Source organism: Stenella coeruleoalba (assembly GCF_951394435.1).
Source record: "Stenella coeruleoalba genome assembly, chromosome: 8".
In the NCBI taxonomy this organism is placed as follows: domain Eukaryota; kingdom Metazoa; phylum Chordata; class Mammalia; order Artiodactyla; family Delphinidae; genus Stenella; species Stenella coeruleoalba.
In genome coordinates, this window is record NC_137154.1 from 55,268,948 (window position 1) to 55,280,988 (window position 12,041).

Below are 12,041 nucleotides of genomic sequence, written 5' to 3' on the forward strand. Positions count from 1 at the left end.
AGTGATGTTGAGTATCTTTTCATGTGCCTGTTGGCCATCTGTTCATCTTCTTTGGAAAAATGTCTATTCAGGTCTTCTGCCCATTTTTTAATCGGGGTGTTCAGAGATGGTATTTTGAACATTACTAATGTGCTTTACTTATTTTGCTATTTCAGAGGAAGGGAGGAGATGGTATTATTGGGAAGGCAACCAAGCATGTCAATTTAATTTATGTATTTCTAATTTATATCTTTTATGATATTTCTTTTCTTCATAGCCCTGTAAGCCCCACCACCTTAAATCCTTTTTAGAGCAAAGATTTAATTAAATTGTACTGAATTAAATTAATCTCCTCCCCAATAATTTTAAGCGATCTATAAATGCAATTTTGCTATATAACATTGCATTATATAGATGTAACTAAGTTGGCTTATTTCCGATTGTTTTGCTATTGTAAATTAAGTAGGATAAAAATAGTATGTTATCTTAATTGTATTATGGATTGGGAGTGGGGGGCCGGGGTATTGGAATTGCCTTCGTTTAATAAAATAGTTTGGTAAATTGCTAAGGAAGAGAGTCAGATCCAAAGGGATGCAGGCTAGAGCCAGAGCAGTAAAAGAGGTAGCTAAACTGGAACATGGTCTTTTGGCAAATGACAAGAACACAAGGGGGCTGGTGGAAATTTGGCATGCCTCGAAAGCCTCATTTTGGAACTGGCACAACTGTCACTTCCACACGTATACCATTGGCCAGATTAAGTCATGAGGCCAAGCACGAACTCAGTGGGGTGGGGAAGATTACTCCCACCTACAGAGAAGCATGGCAGGAATAGAGAGGGAAGAAAGAATAGGACACAAATACAATCTACTAGTGAAAAGCCCCTAGTGATGGGGGTGACTAAGGCACCCTTAAGAAGAAATATGCCCAATATTCAGTTTGAAGTTGTTGGCATTTCTGTGTGGTAAACTCCCCTTACTTGCCTGTATTTGCCACAGTCTGCTATGTGCACAAATAGCTGATGGGAGTGGCATTTGTAAAAATTAAGAAAAAGATCTGAGTGTTAACTCTGGGTAAGCCTTGCGTAGAACAGCACAACAGGTTTAAGACATCTAGTTGATCCCTATGCTGAATGAATCTAGCAGAAACAGAGAACCAGGGCTGACCATAAGAAAACAAGCCCTCTGGGAATGTGCAGAAATCTTGGGGAGGACATTGATCTTTCCATAATTCATGAAACTGAGATTTTAAGCAATCCTATTTAGATCTTATGGAGCAGGGTATCTCCTTGGAATCAAATCTCAGAAGTGTAATTACTGATCAAAGGGTATGAACTTTTTTCAGGCTCTTGATGAGTAACGTTGAATTGACTCATGATGTTAAGTTCAAATAGATATTCAGGATTTTTCCACTTTAAATTGTCAACCATATTAAATACCAAAAAAAGAAAAAGAAAAAGAAAATATAGAACAAGCTTTGAAAATAAGAAAAAAAATATACAAGCAGATGCAGTTACTGAATTAAAACGCTCACTGAAAATAACTATGTTCTGAGCGATTTTATGTTTAAATTTGAAATTCTCTGATTCAGTGTTAATTCCTTAAAGCTTCACAGTTAAACCTGACCTTCAGTCCCAGGGAACCCAGGATGGCTGGTAATCCTACTAGGTGGGGAACGGGGGCCATCTATCCCAGACCTGAACTTGGAGAAGGATGAATGTGTCCTCTTTAGAGTTACTTAATGTGTTTGGTTGAGAAGCAGAACCTGAGAGAGTCTCTTGTTTAAGTGGTTTATTGAGGATGTGTTCTCAGGTGAGGGGGAGGGAGGGAAGCAGGGTAAAGCAGAGGAAGACCACTAAGCAAGAATGTGGTGTTCAGTGAAGACTGACTTCAGCCTGATCCCACGAGGAGCTCTAGAATAGGAACTGCACCTCCTTGAGGTGAGGGATCAGTCTGCTGTACCTCCACACAAGCGAGATAGCAATTCTGTTCTTGATCAGATCTCAAAATTAAAGTGCATCAGAATTACCTGGAGGACTTCTTAAAACAGACTGCTGGGCCAACTCCCTGTTTCTGATTCAGTTGGTCTGAGGTAGGGACTAGAGAATTTGTGTTTCTAACAAGTTCCCAGGTATTGGGGATGCTGCCGGTCTAGGGACCACACTTTGAGAACTACTGCTCTAGGTAAGAGGACAGCTGTGACGCTTTAGCAGCCAATACCCGCAGCATCCGGGAAAGGAGATCTGAGCGCCGTCTACTCCAGGTATACTAACTTGGCATCTTCCTCATGAAGGCACATACCAGGGCTAGAAGATTGGACCACAAGCTGAGGCTGGGTAGATTACATTTTTAGGTCTGTCTAGACTCATGACATCCTATTATTTTCCTGTTGTCATCCCGCATCTCCAGCCAAAGCATTGTTGAAACATTCCAGTTCACCTCTGCCTTGCTATTAGACTTCAAGGGAAGGGTCTGGCAGGTACATGAGGCTTTAAAGAGGAAACAGCTGCACCTCTCTAGGCAAGTACAGTGGAGTCAGTTGCAATGAGTGGAAAGTCCTCAAAGGGGAAACACATATTTGGGGGCAAGACAAGTAGACCACCTTGGAAGTTTTTGACGTCTGTTTGTTTTTAAAATTAAAGGAAGATGGCTTTGGAAGGCAACCTTTAATTTCGTAAGTCCCACCAGAGCTCGTAACAAACAGCCCCCACCCCTGGGGATCACCACCAGCTGAAGCTGAAGGTATAGAAGTAGTCGGAGACCTTGGCCGGTAATGGACTGTTGTGTGAATAGTGTACCTGGTACCCTTGGGCCTTAATGTCCATGTTCATGCAGTCCAGGAGGTCCCTGATATCCAGGGCTGCCTTCCAAGGCCCGAATTTGACCACTGACCTCTTGTCCGCCTCCAGGGAGCGCAGGGCGTCCGCGCAGTTTGCATCATCCTTTTCGTTTTGTACTAGGCACACCAGAACTCTAGAGCAGCGCGCCGCCACGGCCTCAGCACGCGCCAGGCGCACCATAAGCTCCAGGTTCTCACTGTAGCCTGGCACCTGCAGCAAAAACTGCTTCCGAGCTACCTGCTCACCAAAGATCTGTGGCATGTCCTCCAAGAGTTTGATTAAAGGCTTGATTTCGTAGAACTGAGCCTCACGGTACACCTCGGGGATGTGCTGTGTGGGCAGCTGCCCACTGCGCAGATATTCCAGGATGGGTCCAAAATAGGTGCCGCAGCGATCGATGAAGAAGCGTCCCTCCGCATCCAGGCAGGCCTTGGCGGAGCTGGAGAACATCTCTGCCAGCTTTGAGCCTGGGAGTTTTCTCAGGGTGCCCAAGGTGGTGGTATAGAACTCACCCCCAACGTTCAGCTCCACTACAGGAGATTCCTGGGGGCACAAGAGGCAGAGTGAACCCACAGCGCCATCTCCAGGGAGCTCATGATTTATTCTCATCCAAAGAACAATACCCTACAGAATTTAGGGGAGCCATAATGATTGGCTTCAGCTTATTGGAATGTCCATCTTACTGAAGGGGGTTATATTTATGCTGTACAGCTACAGAGAGTAGGCATTTTAAGGAAGAAAAATATTTTAGTTTGATATAAGAATACCCATTCAAGCATTTGCATTTTCTCATTTAGGTCACAGAATATTAGTGGAAGCAAGTCACACGGACAATACCTCTAAAGCGTGTGGCCTGTGGCTAGGCTTTTTCCCTCCCTAGGCCTCAGTTTCCTTGTTTATAAAGTGAGGATATGGGGACTTCCCTGGCGGTCCAGTGGTTAGGACTCTGTGCTTCCACCACAGGGGACACCGGTTCAATCCCTGGTTGGGGAATTAAGATCCCACATGCCATGTGGCATGGCCAAAAAATAAATAAATAAACTATAATGAGGATATGGAGCTATTGTGAAGTCAAGAGTTCCTGACAGGGATGCTTAGATATAAGATACAGTAAAAAAAAAAAAAAAAAAAGTGGGTGGGGGGAGGTTGGGGGTGCAAAACATTTTCAACCTTTCAGAAAGGCTAAAGAAATCACACATGTATTCATTCGGGAATCATTTCTTTGGTACTTACTGCATGTCCACATCCGTGCTGGAAGTGGGGATAAAAATTCTTATTTCATATAGAGCAGAAGTTCTGATTAGCAGTTGGCATGACTTTGATTAACAAATGTAATTTGATGGGTATTTTTTCAAAATATGGGCCCATGGGATTAAATAACAAGAATATCCTTGGTGGTGACAAGGTTGGTAACACCAAATACAACAGGCGTAAAACTGCCCCATAAATGGTAAAGTATGGTGCAAATGTAAGTTAGATTTAGCTGTTCATCAGAATTTTTAGAGGCCTCTTCTCTAGATCAGACCTTGGGCTGAGCACTAAGGATGTGGGTGAGGCCCATGTGATATCTGCCTGGAAATGCCCACAGGCGAGTGCAGAGAGGGACCTGGAAAGAGACTGAGGGTCGGGCTGCATCTGGGGAATGCTGCCACACAGACCTAACAGAAGTACCATAATACTCTATAGCAATTATTACACATGAGGTGATACACCGGTTGTTATCCTTACAAACCCAGCTTCCTGAACAACTTCCATCTTTTAAAATTCACTCACTCATTCAATAAAACACGTATGTGCCTATTTTGTGCCAGGTAGCTGGGACACAGTGAGGAACAAGCAGGACACAGAACCTACCCTCACAGTCTAGTAACTGTGCAAAGTGCTTTACATACACTCTGCAACTCAACCCTCATAGTAATCCTATGATGAATGTATTAAATCCCCATTTTCCAGATGAAGAAACTAAGGCTTAAGGAGGTGAAGTTCAAGTTGCTTAAGACCAACCAGCTACTAAGCGATAATGTCAGGATTTGAACTCAGGTCTGATTTACCACTTAGTCATTACATAAATTGATTTTCAACCTTCAAACACCTCCACTCTTCAATCCCTATTCATCCAACAGACTGTAGGGAGGACCTATTCCACCCAAGCCTCCTCTGAAGCAGATGGACAGGACAAGGTCCCTGCCCTTGAGGAGCTCATAGGGGAGAAGGGGAAACAGATGGCTTAAATGTGTAGGTGCTGATGGGGAAGACTCAAAGGTAGAAGGGATTGGCTCTTTTTGTAGATGTGTGTTGGAGGTTGTCAGGGAAGGTTTCCTAGGGGATGTGATGGCTGCTGCTGTGGAAAAGATCTACAGTATTAGGGGGAAGGCTGGATTTCCAAACTGGAGACTCCACTCCAGGCCAGGGATAGGGACAGGACTCAGGAATGTCCTTCAGTCAGATTTAGGTGTGACTTCCTTTTCAGCTTGTCTGTGGGCTCTACCTCTAAGATTAAAGTACTAGAATTAAGAGAACTCAAGGCAGCCAAACTGCTGGGGAGAACTGAGTTGCCATGGCAACAGCTCCTACCAAGGGACAGTTCTGCTAGCTGGAATGGAGAAGGGAGAAATGAGGTTGCAGTCTGACAGCAGCCAAACAATACAGCCCTGAGAAAAATAAGCCCAGAACCTGTGACGCCCTGTTCTTCCCATAAACCTCAACGCTCCTTGGCAAGGCTGTTTAGTTAACCCTAAGGTGGCTCTGTAAAGCAGGCAGTTAAATGTGAGTTTGCAGACTTTAACCCCTGAATGGATCGATGATGGACTCTCATCACTCCTGTACCACTGAGAGCTCTTAACGTCCCCACATTACAGGCGAGGAAAGCTCAGAAAGAGGGGTCACACAGCTAGGAGGTGAGGAAGTTGGAGCCGGGATCAAATCCGTATCAGTCTGACTTCAGGACAGTGTGGATGCCCTATCCCCACCCTCCCAACATCCAGTCGCACCGCTGCCAGTAATTAGCTATGTTCCTAGGGCATCGCACTTCCTTCTCTGGGCCTAAGTTTAGTCATCTATCAAATAGTGAGGCAAAATCGATGAAGAGAACTCTAAGACTCTCCAGCTTTGAAAGTTTAATGAATCCCATCACTTCAAATGTTGTTTCTGAAGCTCATTTCCAGATGCTACACAAAATAGTCCCCTGCCCTGATATTCGCAGCCCCATTTCTTTATCAGCCAAGACCTGGGCCCTGTTCCCAAGCTTCCTAATTATGTCCCTTTTCCCTCCATGTTTTCTAAAAACTCCAAATCTCTTTGGAAATCCCAGACCTCCTACCTCATCCATAAATACTACTGTGTGTGTTTCGAGCAGATAAAGACTTCTTTTCCATCCCTCTTCCAGACCACCTGCCCTTCCTCATGGCCCCTCTTCCCCACCTGTGCTACCAGTCACCCTGCTGGAGCATTCCTGAGTGGGCAAGCCTGACCCAGGCCCTGTGTGCACAGGCCGGGGAAATGTGGTCTTTGGGAGCCTCTGCTGGGTACCAGGCTACTGCTGGCCACGAGGACACAGGGATGAATCAGGCCCAGCTCTCATCCCACCAAACATTCATACATTTCCTTAGGTCACACTTAGTCTAGTCAGTGGAGGGACACCCCCATTCATATGTCTCCCAAGCCCAAGATCTCTCCCCACACCACAACTTTGACCTTTTCCCACTGTACCCTATCTCGGTCGTCTGAGCCAGAAACCTAGACTCTAATCTTGCACTCTGCTCCTGTCCTCAACCTCCCCACACACAGGTAATCAGTCACCAAGTCCTGGCCATTCTAAATGTGTGGTCAGTTCCATGGCTCCCAGCTCCCTCAAATATCCTCCCCCAATCCAGTCTCTATTCTGAAACCAAAGCAGTTTCTCTGAAGCGGAAATCCAGTCTGGTCACCACCTGCATTAAACACTTCAGTGATCCCACATTTCTTTACAGGTTAACTCGAGACTCCTTAACAAGGTTTACAAGGTCCTTTGCAACCCTGGCAATCAACTACCAGAGCCAACTACTGCTCCCCAACACCAACCCATTCAGAGCAGGCTGGGCCCCACTGCCCCCAGGACTTCACTCATTTAACACCCCCAGTCCCTTCAGTCAGCCCACTCATCCTTCAAGGTAATTCCTCCGGGAATTTTCTGGATAGGTTGTCTCCTTGTGATTTCAGAGGGCCATGTACTTCCCCTTGTCATGGTAGTTACGTCTCTTGTAATTCTTTTCCTTCATCTGTATCCCACACTAGATTGGGAGGATCCTAAGGGAGGACTATCCCAGATTCATCTTTATGTTACCAGTACCTACTACGGTGCTCAGCACACCAGGGATGCTCCATAAGTGTCTGCTGAATTGAACTGCACTTACCCTCAGCACTGACTTACAGGAGCGCCTGGTATTCTGATAAAGGCCAATCTTGCCCTACTTGGCATCATGCACGGTGCTGGCTTCCTCCTTTGCCCGGTAATTAATTCAGACATTTATTGGGTACCTTGAGCGGCCCCTGCCTCTGAGCAGGTGACATTGTCACTAGCCAGGAACAATGAGGTTATCGTCATCCTATTGAAAAGAGCCACAGTCGCCCCACTGCCGGATCTGCTTTCCCTTCCTGCAAGTCTTCAGGATGGCACGTAGCCGGGGAGAGGTTAAATGTTCTGATCCTTGAGTGCTCTGGGCTTTTTCTTGATCCTCCCCCCACCCCCCGGGCCCCCCACCCAAGCCCTGGGAGGGAACGGGCAAGCAGGAGGACTCAGGACCCAGCCAGAGGTCAGGGACAGGCTAGAGAGGGTGGGTGAGGGAATGAATGATACTCTGGCCAGCCCTCAGTTGGGTCTACTCCCACCGGCAGGAGGGGAGGGGCAGGGGAAGAGGAGGGGCAGAGGAAGAGCAGTGGACTGGGGCAAGCCAGGGGACTGAGAGACGAGACGCAAAGAGAAGAAGGAGGAGACAAAGGCAGCCAAGCAGGAAAGAGGGCATAGAGGAGAGACTGGACTGAGCCGGAACCGGAATCGAGGCTGTGGCGCGGAAGGAGAGATCAAAGCGTTAGGAACTGACCAGGTGAAAAGAGAGCGCCCAGCCGCAGGCCGAGACGGGCGCGCCGGAAGCAGGGAAATTCAGACCCGCGGGGAGGGAAGGACGGGGGGGGCCCTGGAAGGAGTGAAAGAAGGGAGAGGCGCGGGGCCGGAGCCAGCAGGGTCTTCTCGTCCACCCCGGGCTTCGCACTCACCGTCCGCCGGCCCGCGGGGGTCACGGCCCGGCGCAACGGCCGGGAATCGGGCTCCGAGGTCAGGCTCATCATCCCGGCCCCGCAGGCGCTGGCGCTGCGCAGCCAGGCTGCCGCTCGCCGGTCCCGCACAGCCCGCCACGTGCGCGGTACTTGTGGCTGGCGGAAGTGCTCCTCGCTCCCGCCCCGGGGTGGGGGAATCTGTACCCAGGGTGTGGTTAGAACCCTGATTGGGCTGGAGTTGGAGGCCTTGCGGTGAAACCTTAGGCTAGTCACTGTCCCTCTGTTGCCTGGTGTTGCGGGACAGCCAAATGGGGGAGGCAGAGGGAACTGACATTGACGACCTTGAGACTGTCTCCACTCACTACAGTCCTAGGGGTAAAGGATGAGCGACACCCATTTTACAGGTAAGAAGAGTGAGCTTCCAGGAGATAGGGCGGCCAGTTATTCACCTCAGATCAGCTGCTGAAAGTGCAGAGCATGACCAGTGATGAGAAGAGCTAGGTCCCTGTTGTGTGAGTTATTTTGCTTGTTAAAACATAATCCTTATGAAGGGGGGCATTACTCTTCGGTAGTATGGGCCTGCATAATGACCTTCCAAAGAGGACAGTATGGAAAGAGGAGGGGAAGAAGAGTAACCGTACAGTGGGGAAAATGACAAACGCAACTTCAGCCAGGTGATCAAGACCAACATCAGAAGTCATAAATCATGATGATAGTATGTATCCTTGATATGATGTGATGAAAATGGCACTTTGCCTCTGTGATCTTCCTCCCCAAAACCCATAACCCCAGTCTAATCATGGCAGTTCCTCAAAAAAAAAAACTACAAGTAGAACTATTATATGATCCAGCAAATCTACTTCTGGTTATATATGAAGAAAATTAAAAGCAGGACCTCCAAGACATATTTGCACACCCATTTCATAGCAGCATTATTCACAGTAGCCAAGAGGTGGAATATCCGTCAATGGATGAATGATGCATAAGCAAAAGCGGGATATATGTACAATGGAATGCTATTCGGCCTTAAAGAGGAAGGAAATCCTGTCACATGCTACAGCATGGATGAATCTTGAGGACTTTAAGTGAAATAAGCCAGTAACAAAAAGACAAACACTGCATGATTCCACTTATATGAGGTACCTAAAGTAGTCAAATTAATAGAAACAGGAAGTAGAAGAGTGGTTACCAGGGGCTGGGGGGAGAGGGAGAAGGGGAATTGTTTAATGGGTAGAGAGTTCCAGTTTTGCAAGATGAAAAAGTTCTGGAGATCTGTTTCACAGCAATGTAAAAATATTTAACACTACTAAACTATACCCCTAAAAATGGTTAAGATATAAATTTCATCTTATGTGTTTTTTAACACAATTTTTTTAAAATATGACTTTTGGTCATAAACTAATGGTACAGAAACTTGGAAAAAATAATAACAATAATAACCAGACAATATCTGGTGAAAAAAAATAGAGCTTTGGAGTGTGACAACTGGGAATGGAACGCTAGACCTGTCATTTACCAGCTGTGTGATCGTCCATCACTTCCCCTCTCAAAAGAGCCCAAATTTCCTCTTTGTAAAATACATGCAAATACCTACTTTCTGGGTTGTTGTGAGAATTAAGAGGAAAAAAATCTATCGTGTTTCCCAAACTTCCCTGTTGCTAAGACTCTCTCAGAATGCTTGTTGAACATCATTCCAGAGCCCCACCTCCAGCGTACTGAAACCAAATTACCAAGGAAGGGCCTGGGAACCTGCATATTTAACAAGCATCGTGTTCTTAGAAATTTGGGAAAAACTAGAATGATGCATTTACTGGCCTAGGAAGAATGGGGCTCAGTGAATGTCAGTGCCCATTCCCCCGACTCTATGACAACACCCTTCCAACATCAGCCCATCCAGCCGTGGATAACTTTCCAATCTTTTCTTCCTCCCCATGTGAGTTGTCACTCCATTTAATGTTCACCCAAGAGTTACTGATACTGACCTTAGCTGGGGTTAGGGGCTGTGGACACAAGTGTACAAGACATGTGTGTTCCAAAGATATGAACACAAATAACTTTAATGAAAGAGTAAATGAGCATATGAAAATATGCTGGAAGTCCATGTTACTGGAAATCCTCCTACTAAAAAGCATCTCAAAATATTGAAAATATTGAATATATGTATGTCTATATGTCTGAGCTCTCAAGAAAGTCAAGGAACTTCTCTGAGGTGCTCTGAGATGTTTGAACACCAACTCCATGGACTCCCCTGGGATTATCTCCAACCCTGAGTAACCTAGAACTTTTATTTTCAGGGGAGAGAGAGTAGGAGACAAAGTCTGGGCCACTCACAGGGTTGGATGTCAGATCAGAGACTATAAAAGGGTAAATTATTAAAAATCCACCACTCAAATGTGAATGCTGTGGAAACATCTATCTCATTCCTCGGTTCTGGGTAGAGAAAAGTCTCCCCTGAAAAATTCTGGCAATAGGCTAGAGCTCAAATAGATCCAGGGTCCAAATATTCATTTTTTTCATGATCAACAAGAGCAACAACAACAAGGAACTTAATTTAAAACGGACCTGGATTGGTAATGCCCCAGATGTCTGACAAAATGAAAACCCTTCCTGGAGGTAAGTGCACAGTCAAACCAAGCCTCAAAGAATTCACACAGATAGCAGTCCAACAAATGCAAGCTCAGAATCAAAAGTCACCACAAAAGGACACAAGGTACAGTGAGCAAGAGTCAATAGATCCACAGGCACCTCAAATACTGAGATTACTGGGTATAGAATATAAAATAAGTGTTTACTGTGCTTAAATAACTATAGAGAAGGGTGTATTTAAAACCTGAGTGATGACCAAGAAGATATGATCAGAAATGACCAGGCAGACTTCCCTGGTGGTGCAGTGGTTAAGAATCTGCCTGCCAATGCAGGGGACACGGGTTTGAGCCCTGGTCCGGGAAGATCCCACATGCCGCGGAGCAACTAAGCCCGTGCGCCACAACTACTGAGCCTGCGCTGTAGAGCCCGCGAGCCACAACTACTGAGCCCGCGTGCCTAGAGTCCGTGCTCTGCAACAAGGGAAGCCACCACAATGAGAAGCCCGCACACTGCAACAAAGAGTAGCACTTGCTCACCGTAACTAGAGAAAGCCTGCACACAGCAACAAAGGCCCAATGCAGCCAAAAATAAATAAATAAATTTATATTAAAAAAATGACCAGGCAGATTTGAAAAAAGCCAAATAGATCTTCTAGAAATGAAAAATAAAATAACTGAAAATTACTAGGGGTTGAGAAAATGCAATCAAAGGGAGCAACGTTGTACTATTTTTCATCCATCATTTTGGCAAATATTTAGAGGAATAACAATGTGCCAGAGTGGGTAAGGATGTAAGAAAAGAACTCAAACTTCACTGATTGGATGTGAACTGCTGTGATCTTTTTTGGAAAGCAATACGGCCATAGCTACTAAAATTAAAAAAAAATACAGATATCATTTGACCCAATATTTCCACTTTTGAGAATCTATCGAACAGAACTAAAAGCACTTCTCTGAAAGGATATATGAACAAATATGTGTATTACTGTTTTGTTTGTGGTGGCAAAAATTAGAAATGTAGACATATGGTTGAATAAACCATGGTTTGTCCATGCCGTGGAATTCTATGCAGCTATTTAAAAGAGGGAGGTAGATCTACATCTGTTCACTCATCCATGATTTATTAAGCAATTAAAAATAAATACCAGAGCAGTGTTTACTACAGAAATTCAGTAAAGACAAACATAAACCTCCTCATATAAATTTATATCTATTTATCTGAGCGTATACTCAGAAAAGTGTAGAATGATACACAGTGGGTGTTACCATTGGTTATTCAGTAGGACGGGATAGAAATGAAGAGGGGAAATTATTGATTAAGAAATGTTTTTCTTAATACCTGTTTGTATTATGTCACTAGTTGCAGTGAACATGAAAAAGTATAAAAAAGC

At 45.3% G+C, this 12,041-nt stretch overlaps 1 protein-coding gene across 1 annotated transcript; it reads right to left on the reverse strand.

The window, feature by feature from the left end:
• Positions 1 to 518: 518 nt before the first annotated feature.
• KCTD14 (potassium channel tetramerization domain containing 14) lies at positions 519 to 8,213 on the reverse strand. Its single transcript, XM_079930229.1, has 2 exons — positions 8,066 to 8,213; positions 519 to 3,358 (listed from the first exon to the last, which is right to left on the reverse strand). Exons 1-2 carry the CDS (start codon positions 8,135 to 8,137, stop codon positions 2,696 to 2,698), a joined length of 735 nt encoding a protein of 244 aa, XP_079786355.1. The 5' UTR covers positions 8,138 to 8,213; the 3' UTR covers positions 519 to 2,695.
• Positions 8,214 to 12,041: the final 3,828 nt, after the last annotated feature.

Bases quoted from the DNA above. Each gene is read 5' to 3' on its own strand.
- KCTD14 (XM_079930229.1), bottom strand. From the start codon at position 8,137: ATGATGAGCCTGACCTCGGAGCCCGATTCCCGGCCGTTGCGCCGGGCC. The intron at 3,359-8,065 runs GTGAGTGCGAAG...TTGTGCCCCCAG, and splicing joins CCCCCGCGGGCCGGCGGACG to GAATCTCCTGTAGTGGAGCT.